The 25,700-nt window shown below is 37.3% G+C and overlaps 1 protein-coding gene across 4 annotated transcripts in view; it reads left to right on the top strand.

Moving 5' to 3' along the window:
- ENAH (ENAH, actin regulator) overlaps positions 1–25,151 on the top strand; it is a 53,482-nt gene extending 28,331 nt beyond the window's left edge. For 2 of the 4 annotated variants that reach the window (XM_026060455.1, XM_026060458.1), the window contains 11 exons: positions 1,784–2,103; positions 3,290–4,090; positions 5,957–6,261; positions 6,530–6,663; positions 7,044–7,098; positions 7,232–7,280; positions 11,520–11,586; positions 13,530–13,592; positions 18,076–18,154; positions 20,745–20,802; positions 22,127–25,151. In XM_026060455.1, coding sequence (XP_025916240.1) covers positions 1,784–2,103; positions 3,290–4,090; positions 5,957–6,261; positions 6,530–6,663; positions 7,044–7,098; positions 7,232–7,280; positions 11,520–11,586; positions 13,530–13,592; positions 18,076–18,154; positions 20,745–20,802; positions 22,127–22,164 — 1,969 coding nt within the window. In that variant the 3' untranslated portion in view covers positions 22,165–25,151. The remainder of the gene's footprint in view (positions 1–1,783; positions 2,104–3,289; positions 4,091–5,956; positions 6,262–6,529; positions 6,664–7,043; positions 7,099–7,231; positions 7,281–11,519; positions 11,587–13,529; positions 13,593–18,075; positions 18,155–20,744; positions 20,803–22,126) is intronic. The other 2 variants (XM_026060457.1, XM_026060456.1) reach the window with 1 other exon arrangement.
- Positions 25,152–25,700: the final 549 nt, after the last annotated feature.

Below are 25,700 nucleotides of genomic sequence, written 5' to 3'. Positions count from 1 at the left end.
AAAAACTGTTAAAGCTACTGCAAAAATGTAGATTTCTTTTCTTAGTGCTTTGTTAAAAAGATGAGCACAAAGAATAAGCTTTTTACTTATTTTACTGAATAATGATATTGTTTTAATGAGGAGGGGAGGATTCAGAGATATATAATGAGAATAATTTTAAGTTGTTAAGTTACTGTCAAGGATGGTATATTTTGTCCCATATATATTACTGTATGGGAACTTCATATAAATAGACAGAAAATGTTTGCAAGGTATTTTGCTGCCCTCTCTTGGTAGAGCATTTGTATCATCAGCCAAGTGTTCAATTTGTTCAAAGGTTTTTTGTACATTTAAAAAAAAAAATCTATTCATTCCTTTATGTGCTGAAGAAATGGCAAATGAGAAATATGTTAGAAAAATAAAATAAAATGTTAAATGCTCCTGTTAAATACAGGATCACTCAGTATTTATTTAATGATGAGAACTCTTTTTTATTCAGGTCCTGTCTAGATGAAATTAGAAATACCAGATATCCATCTCATTGACTTTTATCTGTATCTTAGTAGACAGCCAATACAGTTAGGTATTATTTGTTGACCCAAGTGCTTTGTCCCTTCAGATTAAGGCTAAAGCATATGAACATTTGGGTACTTTTTTAAAGTGGGCTGCTTCTGTGTAATAAGCGTGATCATTCTGTGTCTTTATAGCTCTCTGAAAAGGAGAAAAGCAGGCCTCAGGAACATGCTCATAAATACTTGAGGGACTTGTCATCCCCAAATAGCAGTTAGATTTAGAAAATACTTCTTACGTTTTAGCTTAAAAAAAAAAAAAATTCTCTACTGGTTCCAAATAAGTTAGAAGACTTTTTGATGGAATTTAGAGGCTAAAAATAAAGTATGTAACAAGTTACATTGCAGCCCTGATGTCTGAGAGACTTCCACTATAACTTTGCTAAATGTTGTGTGTGAGAGCGGGAGCTGAGGGAAGACCTGATACAGTAGCAGAATTATTCTGCAGCTTCTGAGGGCCTTGGGTAACAATTTCAGCAGGGAAAAGTCCTTTTGCTGTACATAACTGGGAGGTAATTGCTTGCAGCAATTATCGAATCTTATTCAGCATTTTGCAGTGTTTTCTAAGGAAAAACATTGGTCTGAAAGAGAATGGACTTGAATAGTAACAGTGCATTAAAACTGGGCTGGTGTTCCCATTTCTGCCAGTATTTGTTGAGCATGAATAGAAGTGAACTAGCTGAAGTTCCATTCACTTCCAGGCTGGTTTTACATAGCTGTAAGTATGCATTTGGATGTTTCTGTAAAATTTGGATAAAGAATAGCTAACTAGTTTATCTGGAATACATAATGTGGTTTTTCTTGGATGACCATTTGTGATAATGCTAATTCACTGTTCTTGTATTCAAGAATACAAGTATAAAATACCATGCAGAGAACAAATGTAACTCCATATCCCAAACACGGAAGATTACATCAGTTAGTGAATTATCAGCAGCTTTCTATTTTTACCTCTTGAAAGCTGTCTCTCAGAATGTTAAATTAGTTAAGAGGAAACTGGATATATGATTCTTTTTACTGTAAACATAATAAGTCTATTATCCAACTCAGAAGAGTAACATGTAGAAATAAGAATTTTATGTAGGTGCAAATGCTGTGCTTTTGTTCTCACTGGTACAAAGATTTTTGATCATTTTCTTTCTTTCTTTCTTTTTTTTCCTTCCCCTAACAGTTATTTGATATATTTTTGGTTCTCACTTTGCAGCTTAATCTTTCCCTTGTTTTCATGATTGCAGACAGTTGCAAGAGCAACAAAGGCAGAAGGAGCTGGAACGGGAGAGGCTGGATCGTGAACGAATGGAACGGGAGAGGCTGGAGAGAGAGAGACTGGAAAGGGAAAGACTTGAAAGAGAACGCCTAGAACAGGAGCAACTGGAGAGAGAACGGCAAGAAAGGGAACGGCAAGAACGCCTGGAAAGGGAGAGACAAGAAAAGGAGAGGCAGGATCGAGAAAGACTTGAACGACTTGAAAGGGAAAGGCAAGAAAGAGAGCGGCAAGAACAGTTGGAAAGGGAACAATTGGAATGGGAAAGAGAGAGAAGGATTTCAAATGCTGGTAAGAATTTCAAAACTGAGTGTATTCGAGTACCAGATTCTGTGTTATGTGTTTGGGCGATGGAGTGGGATAGAAAAAGCATGGGCAGTGAGTATACTTGTGCAACAACAATCAGCATTTCAATCTTCAGTTTGCTGGAATTACTTCCTTTTTTATGGCAAGAAGTCTGAGATCTTTGACTTTTCTGTCATAATTTTCTATTAACTGTGAAAGAAAATATTTAAAATTATTTGCTTACTGCACTGCTGTATCTTCTGCTTGCATGAAGAACTTGGAGCTTATTGGGCATCTCCAATATTGGTTGAAATGTGATGATTTAAAATTTCTTAATACCTTATCATTGTTTTCTCTATTACACAAGATGCATTCTGTTTATGTAAGTTGGAAAAGAAAAAGAATTAAGTTTGAGAGCCTTTAAATGTAAAGGGTATGTAGCTACATAAGGCAAATTCATAGCAAGAGGAATGCCTTTTGTATCAAGTCTTGCTTAATTTGTTGGTAGTAACGTTTCAGTCAAATGTATTTGTATATAAGGTGCATCCAGAGATAAGCAAGAGCTTTCTCACTTTCATAATATAATGAAACGTTAGTCAAGCACTTCCTGTTTGTTCTTTAGTAACAAACTCAATGCACAAAAGAAGTCAGCATGTGGTAGAAGTTGGGGTATGCTATGTAAGATCAGGCACTTTAGAGAGAAGGATTTTGCTGAGGGTTTTATTCCACGTACTTTCCAGTTTGTGATGGAGCTTTTTCTGGGGAAGAGAAAGTTGATATTTACTTGCTGCCTATGTTACGAGTTTTATTAGTAGAACTGAAACAAATGTTAAGATCACTACACTTGCTTGCAATTTGCAACCAAACAAGAAGATAAAAGCTGATAAAGGACTGATTAATCAACCCTCTGTCTAATCAATCTCATAGATGGGATTGGAAAAAAACTTATTCCAGAACATACTTGTAAATTCAATTGTTGGCACAAAAATAGTTGGTGAAATTAAAAGCAGCTGTTGATAATATGTAAAACTTTCCTAACAGTATTTTCACTTGTGCCTAATCCTCTGGTACTAACTGTAGTCTACATTTATACATTTTGTTTGAATGCTGGTTTTGTTGCTTCATTAGCTCCCTTTTTCTCTTTCTCCTTTTTTTATCCTGCCTTTGCTGCTGCTTTCCATCTTCTGTCCAGCTCCATCTTTCGACAGCTCCCCGTATAGCACTCCACTTCCTGAATACTCCAGTTGCCAGCCTCCTTCAGCACCTCCTCCATCATATGCAAAAGCAGTCTCAGCACCAATGGCAGAGGCCACACCGGAGTATGCTGTAGTGACTTCTGCACCACCGACTTCCACTCCCCCTACACCGCCTCTAAGGCACTCTGCATCACGTTTTGCTACATCTTTAGGCTCAGCTTTCCACCCTGTTCTTCCCCATTATGCTACAGTTCCTCGTCAGCTGAACAAAAGTTCTCGGCCCCCTTCTCCTGTGAATGCCCCAGCAACTTTGCCCCCCAATACGAAGCCTGTTGCCTGGTCTGCACCCAGTTTTGCGCCCCTTCCCCCATCTCCTCCAGTAATGATAAGCAGTCCACCAGGCAAAGCTACTGGTCCAAGACCTGTCCTCCCAGTGTCGGCTTCGAATCCAGTGCCCCAAATGCCTGCGTCTCCTACTGCTCCAAATGGGCTTCCTGAAAGCGTGACTCATCCAGTTCCTTCGCCTTCTACCTCAGGTCCAACTCCGCCTCCACCCCCCCCTCCTCCCCCACTGCCTTCCTTTCCACCTCTCTCACTCTCTGGACCTCAAGCTTCTCCTTCTCCAAACTCCCCTAATGCCTCGACTCCCTCATCCAAGCCTAGTGTTCTCCCTTCTCCCTCTGCAGCTACCCCTGCCTCTGTTGAGAACTCTCTAAACTCTGTGCTGGGAGACTCCTCTGCTTCTGAGCCAGTCTTGCAGGCAGCCTCTCAGCCGATTGAACCTACGACCCAGCAGGGTAAGGCTTTCTGTTATTGCTACTAATTCACTAATCAGGAATGCAGTCAAAACCAATTTGTATCAAACCCCTTAACTGCCCCTGAAGAATTAATAAAATGCTTCAAAAGTTGCAGTGATCTTAATACCACAACGAAATACAGTTTGGAAACTATGGTAAGGGAAACTTAAAGCTCCCTGGAGAGGAGTTGGTTTTCATGGCAATCCGTCATAAATAAAATTCTCGTTTATTAAGTTCTCATTTATCAAGACCAGAGCTTGTCAGATACATGCTTGATAAATCTTGCCCTGTTAATTTGTTTGGAACGTTGTATTAATAGGCAGCATCAATGGTTTCCTAATGGCAGCAGAAGTGGAAGAACATATATGCAGCTTTGGACGTGTGAATGACCTTAGTGAGGAATAACCTGAATGACTTTGGTACTCATGTAGTTTAAAAATTTAGAAAGCAGTATGAAACTACTACAGCATTTCTTTCTGGATAATGCTTATATTTCAGTGTATGGATATATGCACACATATTTAAGACCGGGTCTTCCTGTGGTATTCTACCAGTTAAGTTAAAAACGTTTTGGAAAAAAGTTTGGTTAAACAGATGGCAGTCCTGATGGACACTCTACCAGTGTTATATAGATGTATTTTACAGGGATGTTCATGTCTGCTAATCTGAATCATCTGTTTTATATTGATTTTAGTAGTTTTAGCTCCTTGTATGTAAGCATGAACTAGCTCTGCTGAGGGTATGGGCTTGCAGAGGGTTAGTAGGGGATAAGGTAGAATATGAATTCATAGTGCACAAGCCATGCAGAGCAGATCCTGTGTATACGCTCTTCTGGTGCTTTGAGGTGTGAGCTGCTCTGGGTGGAAACAGGGTGAGTGACCTCATTTTTATTATGGAACAGGAGTATGCACGTGGATGCCGAATGACCACTAGAGAGTTTAAAATGCTTTTACCTTTACACAGTGGCATTAGCATTGTAGCAAACCAGGAAGACGTGTGTGTGAAGTCCAGACCTTTAGAGAGAGCTTCAGGTGGTTTCTCACCACTCTTAGTAGCTTAAAGCTGATCTGTAATCACAGGTGGGTGGGGGAAGGATATGTGGGGATGTTTTTTAGTCACGATTTCTTAAACTGTTGCTATCATATAAACACTTCTAAGCTGCAGTAATCAGAATACTCTTTCTTCAAAAAATGCTTTATATTGCATGTTAATGTGAATTTAAAGAATTAAAGGAATCATAAATCAAAGGCTGGAAGAGCTTGTCCCTGTTAGCTTAAATATGTCAGTCTTCTAACTCACTAATTAATGTTTGTGTTTGATTATTGAAATCGATTCCTGAAATGTTTCCAGATGACTCTCTCTTTTTTTTTTTTTTTTTTTTTTTAATATACACAAGCTTAGAAATTGACGTTGGAACTCAAACATTTCAAGGGTTCAAATGTTTGGCTGTTGTTTTAAATGCTCGTTTTACAATGAGAAGTCTCTTCTGTTCCGCGAAGTTTTGACTAATAGTTTTTTCCTATGCGCTATGATACTCAAACTTTACGTGACACTTCCTAAAAGCTTTGCCTGTTCCTCTGTGTAACCACCTTCTTGGTTGCAGCACAGAACCTGACGGGAGGGTTATTGTATTCAAATATCTCTGCAATTGCCTGTTCTCTCCTAGTGTGTGGTGGAACACTTTTAGTAAGAATGTTCTCCCATGCTGAAAACTGCAGTGTTTTCTTGCATATAAAAAGGCAAACATTAATACTAGTAAACTTCTCATACACTGAAAAAAAAGAGCCAGTATTTAAATGGAAATAATGAGATCTTTTTATTCTAAATAATTAATGTAGTCTGTTTTTTTTTTCTCTTTGACATTAGGTGTTGTCCAAGGACCACCTGCACCTCCTCCCCCACCCCCACTGCCCCCTGGCCCAGCTCAGTCTTCAGTAGCAGTCCCACCTCCTCCTGGCCCACCACCACCACCTCCACTTCCACCCTCAGGGCCGCCGCCACCACCACCACCTCCTCCACTTCCTAGCCAAGTTCCTCCTGTTCCTCTTCCACCTCCTGCCCCACCCCTCCCTGCCTCCGGATTTTCAGTGGGATTTATGTCTGAAGAAAATCGCCCTTTAACTGGACTAGCTGCTGCACTTGCTGGAGCCAAACTTAGGAAAGTGTCACGGGTAAATGCAGCTGTTTTTTTCCTTTCTGATTCATATTTGTAAATTCTGTGCCCCTGAACTGGTTGTAATTTTTTATTTAAGATAAACAGCAGTATAAAAGACATTTTGCATAGACATAATTCATTATTAAAGCATTATAGGATGTACTGTACTACTAGCCCACCACATTCTTTACATAATTTTTTTTCCTTCCTAATATGTGAACTAGTTTCTTTAAGCCAGTTATAAATTTATTTGCATATATACTGTTGTTTTGTGTATTACAAAGGGTGAAGACTCCTCCAGTTCAAGTGGAGGTGGAAGCTCTGCTTCATCTAAAACAGACAGTGGCCGTGGAAATGGGCCGCTTCCCTTGGGAGGCAGTGGATTAATGGAAGAAATGAGTGCCCTGCTGGCCAGGAGGTAAGTAGCTATTTCTGTGTTATAGCCAGCATGGTTGTCATAGAGGTATGGTTTTTGGCATCTGTTTGCAGCTGGCTAAAGATCAGCTAAACATCTGCTTTCTCATGTGGTTGCTTTGGGAAGTTGATAATGTTTTATCAGTAGCCATTTTCACTAAAGTATAATTGAGTACTTCTGTGCAAGCCTTGGTGCAGCAGTAGAGGATACAATAGGGGCTTTGTCCTTGGAAGTGTATTTTAACACTAATTTTTTTTTTACACTTTTTAATACTAATTTTCTATTATCCAGATATTGAGCTGAGTATATCTTTAATTACACTGAACAGCAGCTTTCCATCTTAAGGCCATGATCTTGGTAACTTTTTTTTCCTCTGCTTATAGGAGAAGAATTGCTGAAAAGGGATCAACAGAACCAGAGCAGAAAGAAGATAAAACTGTGAGTTGACAAATTATCTGTTTCAAATTATTCAATAGTAGCTCATGCAAATGATTCTAATGGTGCAAATGATACATTATTTTTTTTTGTTTTTTCCTCTCTCCCCTTTTCTCCCTTCCTCCCTTTTAATCAGGAAGAATCAGAGTCTTCAACTTCTAAGGTTTCTTCAACAAGCACACCTGGTAAGTAGCATATGTTTCTGAACTGTGTGACTCTTTAAATCCCTTTATATTAATGCTGAAATCTGATGATGAATCTCAGTCAGCTGTGCTGAATTTTTGGGGTTTGGCTCTTATCACGTAATTACAACCTGGCATTTTGCTTTCCAATGGTTCCTGGCTCAGAAGTGTCTCAGAAGAAAGCAGATAAAAGAACTCCCACTAGAATACTAGCGTAGTATTGGTATAGTAATAGTATGGGGACCTCCTGTGTTGAACCTGTGGGGCTAATGCACAGAAAGTGATTGGCAGGGAATGTGCAAACAAGTTGTCTTTCAGTCATTACAGGACATGAGTTGGGACAGTAGTTTGTTTTCCTTCAGGGCTGACATACAAGGCTATCGTTTGCAGGTACTTCAGTAAAGTTTACTCAAATACAAGCGTCTGTTTCAGTTTATAAGTATATGGAGTAGAAATTCTTCAAGCATAGTTCTTCTGCTGATATATGACTGTAACAGACGTTTCTTTGCAGTTGGTAAGGAAAGCTTACATATCACCAGCTCTGTAGTTGGTGAAGATGCAATTATCAGTATGTATATTCATGCAGTAAATGCTTGTATTACAAGGACTTGAGTAAGAGACTTTTTTCCTCATCTTTAGTAGTGCCTTCCTTACAGCCTTAGCTTCCCTGGCTACCTCACCCTGTGTGCATACTTTTGTATGAGGTTGAGGATGTGCCATGAAATTTCCAGTCCACAGGCTACTGTATGAAAAAGAGAGATAGGAGCTCAATGTGTCTTGTTGGAAATAATGGAAAAACTGCTACCATTGAGATACAGTAGGTATTCTAAAGAAACTAGACTGCAAGGCAATAAATGGCTTAAAAAAGATGGAAAACTTGGTTTACATTATCTTCTGAGTTTGCTTGGTTTCATAACCACAGAGATGTTCACCTCGAGGAAATGACTGCTTTTGGAACACCTGTCCTAATAACGTAGGCCAAAAATGGGAAAGCAGGAACAATCAAAGTGAAATGGTTCCTTTAATCAGTCGTCATGATAAGAAGCCTCTTTGAACTTTTTCTAATGTCAAGTTCACCCAGAGATTGGCCGTCTCCTAACAGAGGAGAGCTTATAGTTTGTTTCTTGTTGATGTAAAATGCTCTAGTAATGCTGTGCAGCATCATTGGAACATGTTTTAAGATGTTTTAGAGGAATATTTGACATATTTTCACCTGGCCTGTGCTGAAATGTTAAAAATCCTTGCAGCAATGTAATGCAGCATGTATGATAAGCAGGTGGTCTTTTTCTGAAGCACCATGCTATTATATAAGGGACCTAGAAGAAACTGATACTGTGAAGAGACTAATGATACCAGACGCATGAAATGCAGAAACTTTCCATGAGATACTCGGATGTAAGAATCCTGAGTTTTTAGAGAGAAATTAATCTGCCTATTAGAATGATAGATACATTGTTGCTGTCATAAACCTGAATGTGAGGACTTTGTCATCTGTCTGTCCCCATTCGCTTGTCATGCTACCAACGTAGATTACTCTTGGGAGAGGCCCCTTTGGAAAAGGGGTTGAGCAGCAGAGCTGGGAGTGGATGAAGGGATGAAAATGTTGTAGTGGCAAACTTGATGGTGTTACAAGTTACCTTTTGGAGGAACCAGTTGTCTGAGGTGATGACAGACCAGGAATGGAAAGGCCTAGCCAGGTTGCTGTCAAAGTAGGAATTTAATAAGAGGTAATACATATAAGGAAGAAAAGTGTTTTTTCCGTTTGACTTTCTAGAGACTTGAGAAGGACTGGTCAAAATGTAGTGGTCAGAACTTAACAAGTGAGGAATAATGGAATTGTTAGGATTCAGATAGTGAATCTGATATATAAAAACACTGAAATGAAGATGAATCCTTTCTCAGCACTGTTTGATATTTTGGTGGAGTGGCATTCTCTTTTGAATTCTGTATATTTGAATGAGAAGTGATTAGCTGCAAACTATGCTGTTTTTCAGAGGCTGTTGCATAGGGTTACTTCTGTGGTTAGGCTTCTGGTGGTTGGTTGTGTCCAAAGTATGCTGAGCAATCTGGATGGTGGATCTGTCATGACAGCACTTCTAGTGTTATGGGCACAATTTTGGCAACAAAAAGAACACACCTTATAAACAGTAAATTCCCTTATTTGCCTAATCGTTTTATTTTGATCAAGCTGCTAAAATATTAAACAGTTACTTTTTGCTCAGTTACAGTCTATTACACTTAGTCCACTTTGTGTAATTAAGGCTAATTCTCATTAGTAATATAATTTAAATTGTTTTATGCAAACTTGCTAGTGTGTACCTCTACTTTGGTGTTGCTCTTACCCTTCCTATGTACTATTATGGTGAGTCATCAGTGTTCCAAGTTCTTTGCTAGGAGGAGTATGATGTCGATGGGGGGCATTTCTTCCTTCTTGGGCTTGGGGTCTGCTTAGGCTTATTTTTACGTATTTCAACTCTGTTAAGGGGCTGCACTCTTTTCCTGCCCTGTTGGCTTACAGAGAGAGTTACACCATGATTACTTATGACTTATTAGTCCTTCTCTGTATAATGTATATTCCTTTTAGGGAAAGAAATACATAGTTGTATAAAGCTAAGTAAAATCTAAGTTAAAACATGTTAGGTAATACTCAAAACCATAGGATAGGCAACAGACACCTAACTCTTGTGTGATTTTGCTGTTTCAGCTAGATGATAGTCATGGGATCCCTGAGTAAGTTGCAGCGATAGCAATAATTTCTTAAATAATTTTGCAGGTACAGCTAAAATCATGCTAAAAAAACCCTCCAAGGCTGGAAAAGTTCTGAAGCCTGGTGTAGCTAATTACTGTAATAAAGCTGAGACCTGTTACTAGCACTGGCAACATGAAATTGGCTGGGTCATAGGCCATACTAGTAAACTCCTGGAATTCACAGGTTCATCTCGGTATCTTGCTGCATGTCATAGAACTTCCTGGTTACTGTGAGGGTCTGGAAGAACATTTCTGCCTCTCAGCTTACCCAGCTCAGAGTTGGGCAATAAAAAGGGAACAAAACCAAAACACAGAAATAAAAGCAAATAAGATCACTCATAAATAAAGTAAGTCCTGAGGGGAAAAGTGAGTAACAATAACAATTTGCAGTATAAAAAGAATATTTTAACTTGTGCAGGTTGTAAGGAATGAAAATTTGACCCGTAAGGAATGAAAACTTTGTGGCGATAGGTATGTCATGAGGAAGGGCTAGGAGAGACCACAAGAGGAAAAAATTCATTCACCATGCAAGAACACAAAACCTACAGTCCTTAACTGAATTGTTTGCCCTGTTTTGGCAATGATTTATGTCTACCTTTAGCAGACAGACAGAGGTGCACAATAAAGCTAGCTTTCACTACTTTAGATTGCTGTAATAAACTCAGGATTCTGAGTCAGAGCTTGGAGGAGATTCTAAGCAGAACTGAAAACATGCTCCACAATGGAAAGTGAGGCATGAACATTGTATAAAGGTAGGTTTGGATTTATTTTTAAATTTGAATACAAATTAAACTTATCTGTGTAAGCTAGGCCCCAAAGTTGCCTTCTACAGTGCTTGCCCTTCAGATTATAAGCTAACTAAGCAGAAGAGACGAGACACATGGTAAAATTTTGTCTAGTATCATGCTGTAGCAGGTAAACTAGAATCTCTTGGATCCAAATGCTATTTACCGTTAGTCTTTAGTCTGTATTGTTTTGAAAGGGGAAGAGATATTTGGCAGCTTTAGAAGCATCTTTTAGGGGAAAGAACTTTGGAAGACAAATGTTTTGTTGCTGAAAAATATTTTAGTTGTGTGAAGTCATGTCGTCCCTACTGTTGCTTCATGAAAATTGACATCAAATTATTTTTACGTAATTCTTTAACAGCTTAAAAACATATCCCCCGCTATTTGAAGTTGACTCTCTGGTTTCAGAATTCTGTAGTTCACAACTGAAGGAATAAAATACCTAAGGTATAGGCAGACCTTTTCCCGGCTGGTTTAAGAATAGAATGGCATTTATGAAAACCTGAGACTTTTAGATGCTATCACAACATAAATGATTGCATGACTAAAAATAAGATGAACACTACAAGAGGTGGTTTACTATGAAAGAGCCTAATGCAAGGTAGTGAAAAAATAGCTGACTTAAGTTCCCAGCTACTTGAAGTTTCCTCACGTAATTATACAATGAATAGAAAAGGAAAGGTTTTAATCTTTTTGTTATGTTTGACAGAACTAACGAGAAAGCCTTGGGAAAGAACAAATACAGTGAATGGAAGCAAATCACCTGTTATCTCCAGGTACTCCCTTTAGTACTATTAACTTTCTTTGCCAAATGTTTGCTGCTGTTCCTCATGCTGCTAAAGATATTGGCCTAAAATAGCAAAATTATCTAAACAGTTGTAAAAGCAAAATTTTAACTTTGTTCTTTTAAGTGCTGTTGTGAAACTGTTTTTGGCAGATTTTATTAAGAATGAATTTTTGTTTTTTGAAGGGGACTAATAAATGAAATTTTGATACTAAAAGTACAAAGCAAAAAGATTCCTTAACAATTGTTTGTGTATAACTTAAATAATTGTTGTGTATTTTTGGCTACAGCAGGATTTAATTCTCTCAATACGTATTTCTCTAAATTTAGAAGTCTCTTCTCCATTGTATTACTATGCTAATTACAGAATGTATTTGTAGATATTTAAGCCATCTTGGTGAAACTTGATTCTGTGACAGTTTTCCAACCAATCCAAAGAAGTCCATCCTAAAGAAGTATAGAAACATTACACCAAAGATTGGTTAGTGCAGTGCAAGAGGTGTAACTTGCCAGCCAGAATTTCAGTAGATAATACAAAGGAGCAAAATGGCTGCTTTATCAGTTTTTTTCATTTTGAGGTATATTTAATTACCGTTTATATTAAGGAGAAGGCTTGTGGCTCATTTTAGAGTTCCTGTATATTCTGCGTACAGAGTTTAAGGGATTCTGACCTGTGATAATCTGAAAAAGTTATCTAATTTCTTGAAAGACAAAAAAAAAAGAGAATATTTTGTTTGAAGTAACTGATTTTTCATTAAAATTCTGGCATTTTCGAAACAGCTATGTGAGGTTTGATTAGAGAAGAAGAAAACCATTCTGCAAGTGGCATTACTTGTGGTTGTGGTGGTTGTTGAGGTCTTTCAGTCTTAAAATGTAGCACTGAACACCATCAGCCTATTGATATCCTTGTCTTACTTTCAAAAATAACCAGGTCAATAGCTTAAAATTTCTCTAGCTTGGATTCTGACTGCTTCCCACTCCCCCCCACCCCATCAAAAACCTAGTGACATCGGTGGTCATGTCCTCTCTGCAATATTGTCAGTGTCACAAAGTTTTTAGGAAAATACTGCTTTGCCAGTCTTGACTTGAATTTTTTTTTCTTTTTTGTTTTTCCTTCCCCTCCTTCTCTACCTCCTCCCCCAAGTAGATCTTACATGCTTTAACAGCAGTCTCTTGTTTTCAGGCAGATCAAGGTATTAATACATGGCATTGAGGGAAAACTTCTCACAGAAATAATTTATACGGGGAATCCTAAAGTGAGCTTCAGATTTCATATTCACTGAATTGGCCCTTTGGATATAGAAGGAAAAATGAAGGGATAAATAATGGGCAGCTTTGCTTATCAGACTCCTTTGTGGCATCTAGGTTGTCCTTAAGTCTTGGTTCTGTCTGTCTCTGCACCCATGATTCCTCTTAAACATACTTCTTCACTGATACTGTTTCAACTAGGTAAATTCAGAGGTTACTGAGGTGTGTTTAAAAAAGATTTTCTAAAAGGTGCAGACATTGAGACTTGCTCATTATTCATCAGTCAGAGGAGATCTTTCATCTGCTAAGCCTGGAGAACCTGCCTCTGACCTGTGCAGAGAGGATGTGAGTCACTTACAGGAATTAAACAAAGCATGCTGTAGAAAAGCATGTAAGCAAGTAAGCAGAACTCTTTAGAGCTTCCAGACAAGGACACAATAAAGGATGTGTTGTTCAGAATGAAGTTCAAAAAATATTTTAAGATAACTACTGTCCTATTTAAAAGATCTTTCTTGTACAGCATAGACTTTAAAAGACTTGAGCTCCTTGCTTTTAGTATTTCCTGATAGGCTCACTAATAAAACTCTTGGAACAGAATTAGTGAAACTAATGTATTTAAGGTTCTAAAACTGAATATAATTAAGCTCTATTGTAGCTTGTTAAGGTAGTGTTTCCTCCCCTTCATAGACGGGAATCTCCATGGAAAAATCTGATTGTTTCTGAAAACAGGTTCTATGATTCATTAAACAGGTATCATCCTGTTGGAATTTGAGACTTTGTAATAACCATTTTGACCAGTTCAGGGTTGGACTTTTTCTACATGGATTAGTAATCACCACACACAGATGATCAGGTTCCTCATAACATTTTATTTGTCCAGTTGAGCCCGTTTTTGGAACGGTTAAGAGCATATGGTTCCACTGGCAAACTGAGATGGTTAAAGAACCAGCTTTGAATTGATATTAAATACTGGATTTTTGATAATCACCACCTGCAAAGGTACAAATTCCCCTTGGATCTGCCAGGATTTACTGAACTATCTGCAGTGTCTTGAGAAGCAGTCCTTCGAAGGTGTAAGTTTAGACACATAGGAATAGCAATTATCTGTCCAGCTGAGTTTTCACTTTTGCCACAAGATAACAAGTAGATTTTGCCTGACTTAAACATGCAAAAGAAAAAAAAAAGGACTTGTTAAACACAAAAATTAATGTTTTTGTTGGACAAATTTGCAAATTCAGGATTAACACTGTATTTTAAGCTGCAGGTTTCAGTTTCACTCTGTAGCAGTAGTCATAAAATACTGACATTCAAAGCCTTCAGGTTTTAAAAGGGCTTTCAAATTCCAGCTTTATTTTTCATCAAAGCACTCACTGTGGTGACTACTTATTCTTTTGTATAAAAAGTTCCCCTATTAGCTACTTATCTTGGGTGGTGTATTTTGCATGTTGGCACGAATAAAATCTTTATATTGCATGTTTGATTTAAGCTCTTTATGGGAGTATCAACGTTGCCTTACTGTCCTAGTAGGCAATGCTATGAAAAACCACATGGGAGAGCTCTGTAGCCATCTCAGGACCCCTAACGGCTGGGTTGTTTTACTGGCTGTTTTTTCAATAGCTAATCTCTTTAATGGCAACTGCAGTCACCTTTAATCTTTTTTCTGAGCAAACTGAAAAAGGAAAAAAGGACAATTTAGGAGGGGAGAAAGCTAGATTTGACTGAGATAAGACATTGCCCCCTCTGCAAATTATGGTGTTTTGGATTTGGCTGAAAGAAGCATTTCTTGCAAGACATTTCTGAAAGAAAAAGTTGAATACGTTCTTAAGACCAAGTGGGAGAGTTCATAAAGAGGCTTTCCTATTGAACTTTGACAGATAATTATACTGGTGGAGAGTATAGCATATGATTGGCAGTGCTGTCTTCTTATTTTAAAGATCTGAAACAAAAGAAGCAAGAAGTAGGTTGTTTGTAGGGATCAGTTCTTTAAAATGTAAGTTCTTTTATTAAGACATGTAAGTATATACTTGTTTGAGTTCTTCCATTACAGCATATAGTTGGTTCCTCTTATAACTTGTTAGCAATCACATTTGGGAGATCGATCCCTTTTTTTCAGTCACGTTGGGTAAATGCCATAATGCTGTGGTATATGGGACCAAAGTGATAGTTAATGGAAGAGATCAGAATGAAACTGTGTATGGAGACTCTGGAAAACCTCTTGCTGCTTTGCTTGGAAAGAAGTCAGTGTTTATACTTTAAGGTGAGAACTGCAAACAGCATTTTTTAATATCAGATATTTGATGAAGCAGTAATTGTTGAAGATCACAGCTTGATACGTTTTTGAGCAAAGAATTCTTTCATAAGAAACTTAGTACTAGAACTTAGTAGATCAGTATCTAAAGGTTTTTACAGAGGATCCCAAATTGTGGTTTGTCTTCATAGCATGAGCGCATACTATAGTTCTTCTGTGGGTTACAAGGTGAACTCTATTTTCCAGCTGCTTCCACTATGAAGCTATTCAATATTTCATGTTCTGTCTTAAAATCAATGGATCATATATTTCATTTCAGTGTGTTTCAGGTCAAATAATGTTAGAAATGTCACTTTCAGAACTTGTATTTAGCTTGTCTAACCAGCTGTAGCAGCACTGTCCTTCTGATCCCATGCGAGTAACAGAGCTGCTAGAATACAGGATGCTCCYGCACCTGCCTGCTCTGATGCAAAGTCCAGCAGCAAAGGCTCAATTATACGTTCCTGTCGGCTGACTCTGTTTTGCATACTTAACTGCTGGCAGTTTTTCCGAAATTGCTGCAGCTAGACTTGCAGAATTAACTTGTCTGTGCCCAGAAATAATTGTGAGATATTAAAAAGAATGGCTTCTACCACCTACACTGGAGTTCTTGCCTTTTAAAAAAGAGGACTGGATTCAGGCGTATCAATTAAAATGTTTTGTCACCAGAATTACTTGGTAGCTGTAAATGTGTATTAGAATGCTGCAGGCTTTCAAGTGAGACAAACGTGGCCTGTGCAGGTTGGGTGGAAAAATATGCAAATTTTGTGTCCCATGCTGTTTCTTAATAACATTTTTCACACTGAGAAATAGGTAGAAGTAGCTGCCTGAGAGTACAAACCTAAGAAATTTTTTTTGTAGTATCAAAAAGACAGTTTAATGTGACTCTCAACAGGAAAGGGGATGCACATTTCAGGTGTTTTTTCCCCTCAGTTAGAAAATAAGAAAATAGTTCCGTCAATTTATAAACTCCTTCAGGACAATCAAGTATGAGGCTCATTACACTATTTGTTCAGTACTAGCTGAATCAGACAAATCTTAGTTTCTTCATGGATGAACTGCTATCTCGTAAGGAAAGATGGATTAAATCTGAAGATAGTGGTTCTTGTTTTTTTTAAAAAGGGGGGGGTCATTATTCTTGTGAGTGAAAACACAGCTCGGGTTAGCTAAATTGAAAATATCTAAATAAACGGAAAAATTCAAGTGATAGACTTAACCATGTCCCTCACATATTCTGCTTTATTCTGAACAAAAACAGTTTTATGAGATATATATATGACAGAACATAAACTGCAGAGCTGTGCCTTTCCAGCTGATTTACCCTTTTCCCGTTCCTGGTCACCTCCCATCTTAATAAGTAAGATTGCACACCTAAGGTAAAAAAAATCTAGAAAAAATGCAGTGTTTCCCCTATGTTAGAATTATTGCGGTACGTTAACTTTAAGGAAGGGTAGGGTAGCAGTAGAATAAACTGGGTCCTACTTCTTTGTTCCTGCGTGTGGCATCACTAAACAAAAAGCCTGGCCAAAATTTAGTTTCTCAGTTAGAAATTCTTATGTAAGAGGAATTCATCTTGAAATTAACTGTCAGCAATTTTATAAACAATTTTTTTGTTGTTTTAACATTTTGTTGAAACATCGAGAGAGAATGTTAGGCAAGATATGCAAAGTAATTAAGAACACAGTGTGGATATTTGAACTATGGTGGATAAGCGTAAAGACTTAGAACCAGGTGATCAGACAAATCCTTATGAGTGTCAGCCTCCTCTTAGAGCCCTTTGAAATGATATGATGTATTTGAAGGCCTCTGTGAACCAACTTTATTTCAGGGCCTGCAGAGCTTGCAGTATGAGGTATGTTGTTACCTCGCAGTTATCTTCAAGGCTCCAATGTGCATGGAGTTTTGTAAGTTAGATGCATAACTAACGTAGGTGCCACGTAACTGGCATGGATGCTCTCAAGAGTTTCATTCTCCAAAATATTTTTCATATAACTTACTATCCCCTTTTACTCGTTGTTCCACACCGCCCATCCTTCCCTGCGTTTTTGCCTTCCTGTTGTTAGTGTTTAGCTTCTCTCTGTGCTTATAGCGGTGCATATGTAAGGCTCTGTGGAAGTGCAGTAAATATATGAGACAGAGTTATGCATTAAATAAATAGCAAAGGTCAGAAAAGAGAAACGAGAAGGTTGAAAACCTGCTTATTCTGGGAAGTTTTTAAGAAATACAAGACAACCTATTCGTAAGCACATCTTAGGTGTCTTAGAGTATTCCGTAACCAGAACATTGGACACTACGTGGTCCAAAACAGTAGAACTTCCACTCAAGTGTTACCTATAAATCTTTCTATTGTTACAGTATTTATGCTTTCAGTAGGTTTAGGAAACAATTCATGGAATAATTTGCATTGGAAGGGACCTCTGGGGGCAGTCTATTCCAACCTCCGTCTCAAAGCAGGAGTTAGGGAGGGTTACTTAGTCTTGTCCTGTCAAATTTTGAAAATCTCCCAGGATGATTCTTCAGCATTCTTTTTAGTTGCAGGATGAGTGTAGTCATTAGTCAGAGGGAGTGATTCTTTGAGAGAACCTCTTTTAAAATGAGCAAGTAGTTTAAGAGGGAAAATATTTGACATTTGAAGGAGTTTAGTTTTCTGTGAACTTTATGAAAAATAGTAGAAACCACTGACTGAAATATGTCTGCTAGCTGAATAGTTCTTGTTTTGAACTAATAACTCATGGTAATTAATATTTTACATGTGTGGAAAATGTTCTTGGTTGTTGGTTTCCATTCTGTGTGGTATTTGGGATCTGACTGATTTTTTTTTCAGTTTTTTTATTATCATTCTGATTCTTTAATATAGTTTTGATGAATAGTAGCAAGTTTGGAGAAGTCTGTGTGTGCTGTAATAACAAGTGACCAGTAATTCATTGATTTGTTTTTGTACTGCAGACCAAAATCTACACCAACGGGGCAACCCAGTGCCAACGGAGTACAGTCAGAAGGTCTAGATTATGACAGATTGAAGCAGGTACATATATACTTTGAATAGAAAACCTGGGCATTAGGACTTGTAGCTGTTAAATACGAGTTTTGAACTGTTTTATTAACTAGTTCTAAATTTAGATCATTATTTAGTAGTTATTAGTAATTTTTCCTCAAAGTTATTTCAATATTCTTAGGAGCTGTAACTGTATTCTGCCTACACTGCCCTATTACTTTCTCCCAGATGCTTGTTCCTGCTTTTGTATTACACAACATGCAAAAGATGGTACCATGAAATGATTTGGGAAATTATTTCGTTTGGAAAGCCTTTCCTTCTCTCCCAAAACAAATAAATATCCAACAGAACAGTTTGAGCAGAATAAGAATCACTATTTTTTTATATCAGACTTGGACACTTGCGGTCATGAGTTTGGTGGCAAAACAGCATCTGGTGATGCCACCTTTTCTGGAGATGACCCTGGCTATCGGTAGAGATTTTTGTGAATTAGGAAGCCTTCTCCTGTTAGAGTAGAAAAAAATGTTACAGGATGCTTTGGAACTTTTTTTTTTTTGGTAACAATTACCTATACATGACTGGCAGTTGGCAAGTGTGCCATAATCTGTGTGCCAACAGGCTCAGGAACAGATCTCCTGTCACTTGTATCGAGGCAGGAGATTTCAGTTAACAGCATCACTGATATTTAGGAACCTGACCTTCTTTGTGAGAAGGGAAGGAGCCTCTCATTAGCAAATGGATATAATTCATTGTTCTCTCCCAGGCTACTAAAAAGTCTGCCTTTGGTGAGGCTCTGATAGGATCTTGATGCTGAATCTAGGTGATTTTAGTCTCTCAAGGTGTGCTTTTGAGAGTAGTTGATACCTGGGACATTGAGATGGTGTTGATCCCAGAACGTTTGTGTAAGGTGTTCTTATGTTCTCCATCTCAGATAATACTGTGGGATATTTTTGCTTCCTATCATGCTTCATACCGCCTCTACTAATATTTAGGGTGCTCAGGAAATGAGAGGGAAACTTGCACCAAGAAAGTATTACAGCCAAAAGCAATACTGATATCACTGATACTTGTGTTTTGTCTCATTACAATAACTGTTTCTGATGGTTTACTACATATATTCTTTCTGGGTCAGAAAAACTATTCCTGATTATTGCCCTGACAATTTTTGAATGCTCTGCAAAGTAATCCAGTTCTCTATTTTCCTGTCTCTATTCCTTTCAGAGGGGAAAAAGGCCTGCACACACTCAGTGCATTCTTTGATTTGTGCTGTTACGCAGAAAGATATATTTGGCTTCTACATACTGTTTTGGGCATACATTTGGCCATTTCAATGTCCCAGTTACTTTATTGCAGAGAATATCAACATAGATAATGCAGTGTATTCTTGCTCATTGGATGAACTGTATCTTTTCCACTGACTTCCAAAGTCTCTACAATACCCTTTGCCTATTTAAAAACTGGGCAAGTACTTGAATTCTGCAAGAAAGCATAGTGCTTGCTGGGGTTGAGCAGCTAACCTGCAGACCTGGGCTTTGCCTGCCAGCTCAGACCCTGAGTGTGCGATTCTAGTATCTATTGAGGAGATACAGCAGGTACTCCTCACTTTTTGTGATCTTGGAAGGTTTTTTGGTAGTGATGCTACAGCTCGCAGATGCCTGTTTGGATGATTTTACTATGTTGTTTGTGGTCCTTTTGAATTGAAGTCTGCGTAGCTCCTATAAGCACACAAAACTTGGCAGTTCCAAGTTTCCAGCAAGCTGAGTCTAGCCCTCTGTGTGGATGGTCTTGTCTTAGGACAAAACGGGCAGCTGCTGTGAAGTATGTGACATGCCGCAAGTTCATGGTTGGTGTGTTTCACAGGGACTTCTTGCATGTCTGTGCTCTGAGGGGAGCATCGCATCTGTTCCTGCTCTGTCAAGCAGGAATATAATTTGGGAGAGGACGCTTAAGCTTTCACAGATGCTCTTACCAAAAAAAAAAAGGGTGTGTGTGGAAATCTAATAGTAGAGTAGATAACCTGCACATTAATGTTCTAATAGCAATTGAACTGAAAAGCTAAAAAAGCTAAATGTCTTTATCAAGAGTGCAATCTTCTGGCTGAGTTTATTGCTTTCACTGATTGCAATTGTGCTAGGATGTGACAGTGTACTTTTCAGGAACAGACAGTACTTTTCCCCACTCTGATTTTAAATACATTTTTAGAAAATAATTATCTAAAATACCAAATCAGTGATAGGAAAGGCTGTAGAAAACAGTATGTGTGTGATAGCATTTAACTTGGTCATTTTCATTAGGTCAAATTCCACTTACTTGTCTGTGTGGCTCTGTCCTCTGTATTTAACAATTGCATTAGTGCGATATTCTAACTTAAGTATGTCTCTTCGCCTGTAATAAATACTGCAGGAATCAATTTATAGGACTTCTACAGGATATTTATCTTTTTTAAATTGTGCCTGCAGTAAGGATGTTTTAGATCTTGAGGATTAATTTTGAAGATAGAGTGGGTTATAAATTTCAGAAGGGTTAAAAGTTATTTAAAAGTTGGAGTAATTTTGGATTTCTCTTAGATGAAAACTAGATGTTGCAAAACTAATTTATTACTTGCACTCTGACACCATAGGATATTTTAGATGAAATGAGAAAGGAGTTAACGAAATTAAAGGAAGAACTCATTGATGGTAAGTATAAATTTGTTTGCTGTTGTTGAGTCTTAGAATAAGTAGTTTTTAAAGTAGCTAAAGTTGCACAAAAAATGTAAACTTAATATTTCTAGTCTGAGAATGATAGACTGGTAAAAGTAGTTTTGCTTGTCAGCATATTTTCATTTGTGCCAAATCCATTCTAATTGGTGTGCTTGTGTAAGTATGTTTTACTTCCTCTCTTGTGTTGTGTGTGGTGGTGGTGGGGGGGTGTGTTTGGGGTGTTTTTGTTTGGTTTTTTTTTGGTTTGGGGTTTTTTTTAGTAGCACACTGACACTGAGTAGTGTCTTCTACAAGTGGTTGGCTGTATGCTGGTTGAGTGATTTACAGTTATCCTTAATATCATGGGGTTGTAGGTGGGTTGTTTTTGTAATTAATCCAGAGTTGTTAGGATGCATATTTCTAAACTATTAATGTTCAGACTATGCTTGTTGCTTCCAGCTTTCGGTCTTCTCATATTTGGTCTCAAGCATAAGATTCACAGAAAAAGATTTTCCACAATTCTTAACACAATATAATTTTCTTCATTTTAACATAAAAGGAAGTAAATAAAACACGCTATACATACATACATACATACATACATACATCTATATATAATGTGTGTGTAGAGCTGTTTGTTTTGTTTACCGCTACCTTGGTGTGGTGATGTTTTTTGTTTGGGGTTTTTTTGGTCCCTGTGGAAGAAGCCAAGATGACGTGTGTGGGTTTTTTTGTCTTTATGGAAGAGGCCAAAATGAAGTATGAAAAAAGGCCATGTTGAAACTTACTGCTACTGGTAAAATAGCTGATGTGATCAACTGATACGGTAGAAAGAGCCGACTGGTCTTGCATTACAGAGAATACAGTGCTTTTTTCCCATACTTTGATCAATAACTGTATGTTTAATATAAGCGGTTTCTTTTTTATTAATATTTGGACTGTGCTGTGTACCACAGCCCTTTAGAACATCATGATGCAAACAACATAGGGCCCTGAGGCTCTCTTTAAAAAAGAAAAAGACCCACACCAACAAAAAACAAAAATGACGATATCTCAATGAGTAATGATTGTCATCAAGTAAGATACTGGCTTTGTTGGAGATGCAGAACTAAAAACAAAAACTTTACTGTAGGAAAAGAGGTTCTGCCTGGTTGAGAATGACACTGTGTTAAATCACATCAAGCTATTTTACATATAGCTTATTCCTTTTATGAGATAGTTTTTAGCAAGATGAGTTTTCTTTAAAAGGTTACTGTGTATTCTGGCTTTCTTCCTTGACTTAGGATGTTTGATTTATTATTTTATCTCTCTTTCTCTCCAGCTATCAGGCAGGAACTGAGCAAGTCGAATACCGCATAGAAAGACTAGTACTAAGCTGATGTGACTCTTTAACTTGGTATAAAACCGACTACATTTTGTGAGCTGTTAAAAGAAAATGGAGACAGACACTTGGAAGGAGGGAGAAACAACATATTCTGAAAAGCTTCAGACGCATCACTCTGATGACATGCTATTTCCCTCCTAGTTTGCAGCTTTTTTCTGACCTTTACAGCAGGGTGGAAAAGAGTCTTAAAGTTACTGTAACGAATATGCAGAAATTCCTACACCTATCAGACAAGATCACAGTGCTTTGAAATATTCTCATGTCAAGATAAAATTGCACATGTTTCAGAATTTGTTGTTTAAAAAAAAAAACAGGGAAAAGCTTGGGAAGGCTTTTCAGAGAGGTTTTCTTTATTAATGAAGGATTTAGCAAGTTATACTGTTGTACTTCAAGTGTATCTCAGGTTTGTCTTCCTATCATATCTGGTATTTCTGTGAACAATTTGAAAGATCAGACATGTATAAGTTCAGATCAAAAAATATGGAACAATTAGAAATGTGTGCTTTTAAAGGGCAATATTTGTAAGTGAATGACCTAGACAGTGATGACATATCAAGATTTTGGAATTTATGATAGGAAGCCTCTCTAGTTAGCCTTCATGCAATTTTATAGGAAAAAAAAAAAGCAAATACAGTTCAGAGATTAAAGATGTAGATGCCTTCCTACATTGTTACAATGCTTTACCAAATCTAAGACTTCTACATAATGCGAATCAGCAGTCAAATGTAAATCATTAGTATGTTGTAGATTTACAGTAGATTTTTGGGCTTTTTTTAGATTTATGCATGTGGACATTTTTGTAATGTAACACAACAGAGTCAGCTTTTTAATTAAAAGAAAAATTGCATGTCACAAATATTAAGTAGCCTTTTCATTTTTAAGGCTTAATTTATGCCCAGAAAAATGCGGGGTAAGGGAGGGGGAAGGTGACACATTTTTATTACTTTCTACACTTTTTCTTCATATTACATGCATGTGTAGTAATGAGGAAAACGTGACTTTTATCAGTAACCATGTTAATGGAACCAGGTACTTAATCCTTTTTGTATCATTTTTTTCAGTTTTATATTTGAAATTCACTAATACTTCCATAAAGGTTCTGGAACTCCCATGTGAATCTAACTCATTTCTAGGTGAGAAAACAAACATTTGGACCTTTAAATTACTAAGGATGCACCTGTGTAAGTGCACTGTCCACTACCTTTTTGCCATGCCCCCTTGCTTCACTGTTTTCTGAGAGTCCTTTTTTGATTGCCTGATGAAACAGGACAGCAGTTACATTAGAACAATGGAGCATCAGGTCACAGTAATTGTCCCCTTTTCCCTCCAACCAATCTGCCACCCTCCTTTCAAAATAAATAAATAAACAAAAAAGCCCCAACCCCACGCATAACCCAAACCCTGAAAAATAACAGTGGTCTGCCATTGGCTTCAGTCAATAATTTGAGAATCATTTTCAGGGGAGATGAAACCCTTCTTCTTCCCAGGGTTTTCATATTTAACACTTGTAGAAATTTTTTTGATGTGGTACAGTTCAGTAGATAGAAATCCGGTAAACTGGATCTGTAGTGCTTTGGAAAAAAAAAATGCGGAGGTAAATCTTCCCTTTTCCTTTGCACTGTCAATTTTTCTGAGCTGTAACAGTGCCATGTTTGCTTTGTGATCTGTGCTGATCCAAAAGAAAAGTTTACTTACGACTTTTGGAGATTAATGTTTCAGCTTAAAAGTATATGCAGCTCCACTAGAACAAATGCTTTCAATAACATACCCTCTTAAGTGCTGAACACCAAAGCAAAACAGCACTTACTGCTTCGAAAAGGCTTGAATCAGAATTTTTTCTCCAGTTCAAATATTTCCTGTTTCTATAGATTCAAATTCTAAGACAAGACTACAGTGGAAATATTGCCTAACTCAATTTATTAATCCTTTTTTAAAAACAAAAAACAAAAAACAAAAAAACCACTTTTCTGCATGCATTTGTTGAAGGCATTAAAAAAAATCTGTAGTAAGCTTGTAAAGTACTGTTTTTCTCAAAATAAGAGGAGGCATTTTCATCTTTGTTGATATAACGTTTTGTTTTACAAGGACATTTTCAACATTAAGGAAGTTTACCCTTGTCAGAAATCATGTTTCATTTGTTTGTTAGGAAAGTTCAGGAGTAGTATAGTGGAATAGTGTGATGGGTATCAGTGGTCCAAAATTAAATGATGAACTACTAGATTGTGCAAGGAACTGGCTTATGCACTAAACGTTTCGTGCCTTGGTCTAAAATTAACATGATTTCTGTTTAAAAGAAAACGGATCGGATGTCTTCTTTTGTGCTGCTTCTACATACATACTTTCTGTAATCCCAAATTGCTGAATTGGTTCTTTCCAGAATATCTGATTGAATTAAAGATTACGGTAAACATTTCCTGTCATACTGACAGTTGCACCATTTCCAGAGATTTCAGTATTTAAAATGAACTACAGAAGCTAAGATTATTTTGCTTACTGGTAACTAAGTTCTTTAAAAACCATATCGTGGTGGTTCTGTGCTTTTGTACAACGGATGTCTTAAGCTGAGTACAGTCTAGGGGATCCTTTCTAATTCCAGGAAGGCACTGCTTTCCTCAACACTGTGATCTGATCTGTGATAAACCTGTACTATACACAAGTGGCTAACAAGTCAACTGCAAACAAACTGAATGTAAAAATCTTAGTGCTGGTGCTGAAATCTCTTCAGATAGTCATAATGATTTCCAGTTCATTGTTTTGAAAAGTTATCAAGCATCAAGTGTCAATCAAAACTGAAGATGATCACTAATGAATGTTGAATTTTCATGCATTTAGGTTTACCTTCTTTTTAGTTTCTCAGTTCATTCTCTGCTATTTTTACCATATTGTCCTTTTAAATTTCTTACATGCTAACGTTTTGTTTGAGCGAATGAAATAAAATTGCAATATATACATGTTGCCACCATTTATTTATGGAACTTCATAGAAGAATCTCCTAGGTTTACTACTAAAACTCTCAAAGTTTTAATGAATGTGATAACTTCTTAATCCTTGATTCCACCACTCATTTTTTGGTTTTTCTTTGGAAGATTTGGTAGAAAAAATTAAATGCTCACCTTACAAAGAACATAATTGCAGGGAGTATGAAACAGTCATGAACGCTAACTACTGTACATAAATTCAAATACATTTTAAATGTATGATTTTGTTTACTTTCTAATGTGTCATACACTTTGGTCTGTGTGTCCATGGAGAATTTAGAAGTGAGGGAAAGAGTGGGGTGGGGGTGGGGAATAATTACAGTTAGTCCAGCTTTTCTTCTTGCTGCCTCTATGTTAATAACCTATTTTCAATGCTAGTAATAAAACCTACCATGAGAGATGAATGTAGCTTTCTGTACACCAAGAACAGTTTTGCTCAGTTTATTTTCAAGCAGAATATGGAAAGTAGCAATTTAAATATTCTTGACATTAGAATCCAGAAAGCTGTACTTCCCTACTATTGCTTTTTTATT

Source organism: Apteryx rowi, unplaced genomic scaffold (assembly GCF_003343035.1).
Source record: "Apteryx rowi isolate R43461 unplaced genomic scaffold, aptRow1 scaffold_169, whole genome shotgun sequence".
Lineage (NCBI taxonomy): Eukaryota > Metazoa > Chordata > Aves > Apterygiformes > Apterygidae > Apteryx > Apteryx rowi.
The sequence above is the reverse complement of the archived record's forward strand: the minus strand, read 5'-3'. Positions and strand labels throughout refer to the sequence as shown.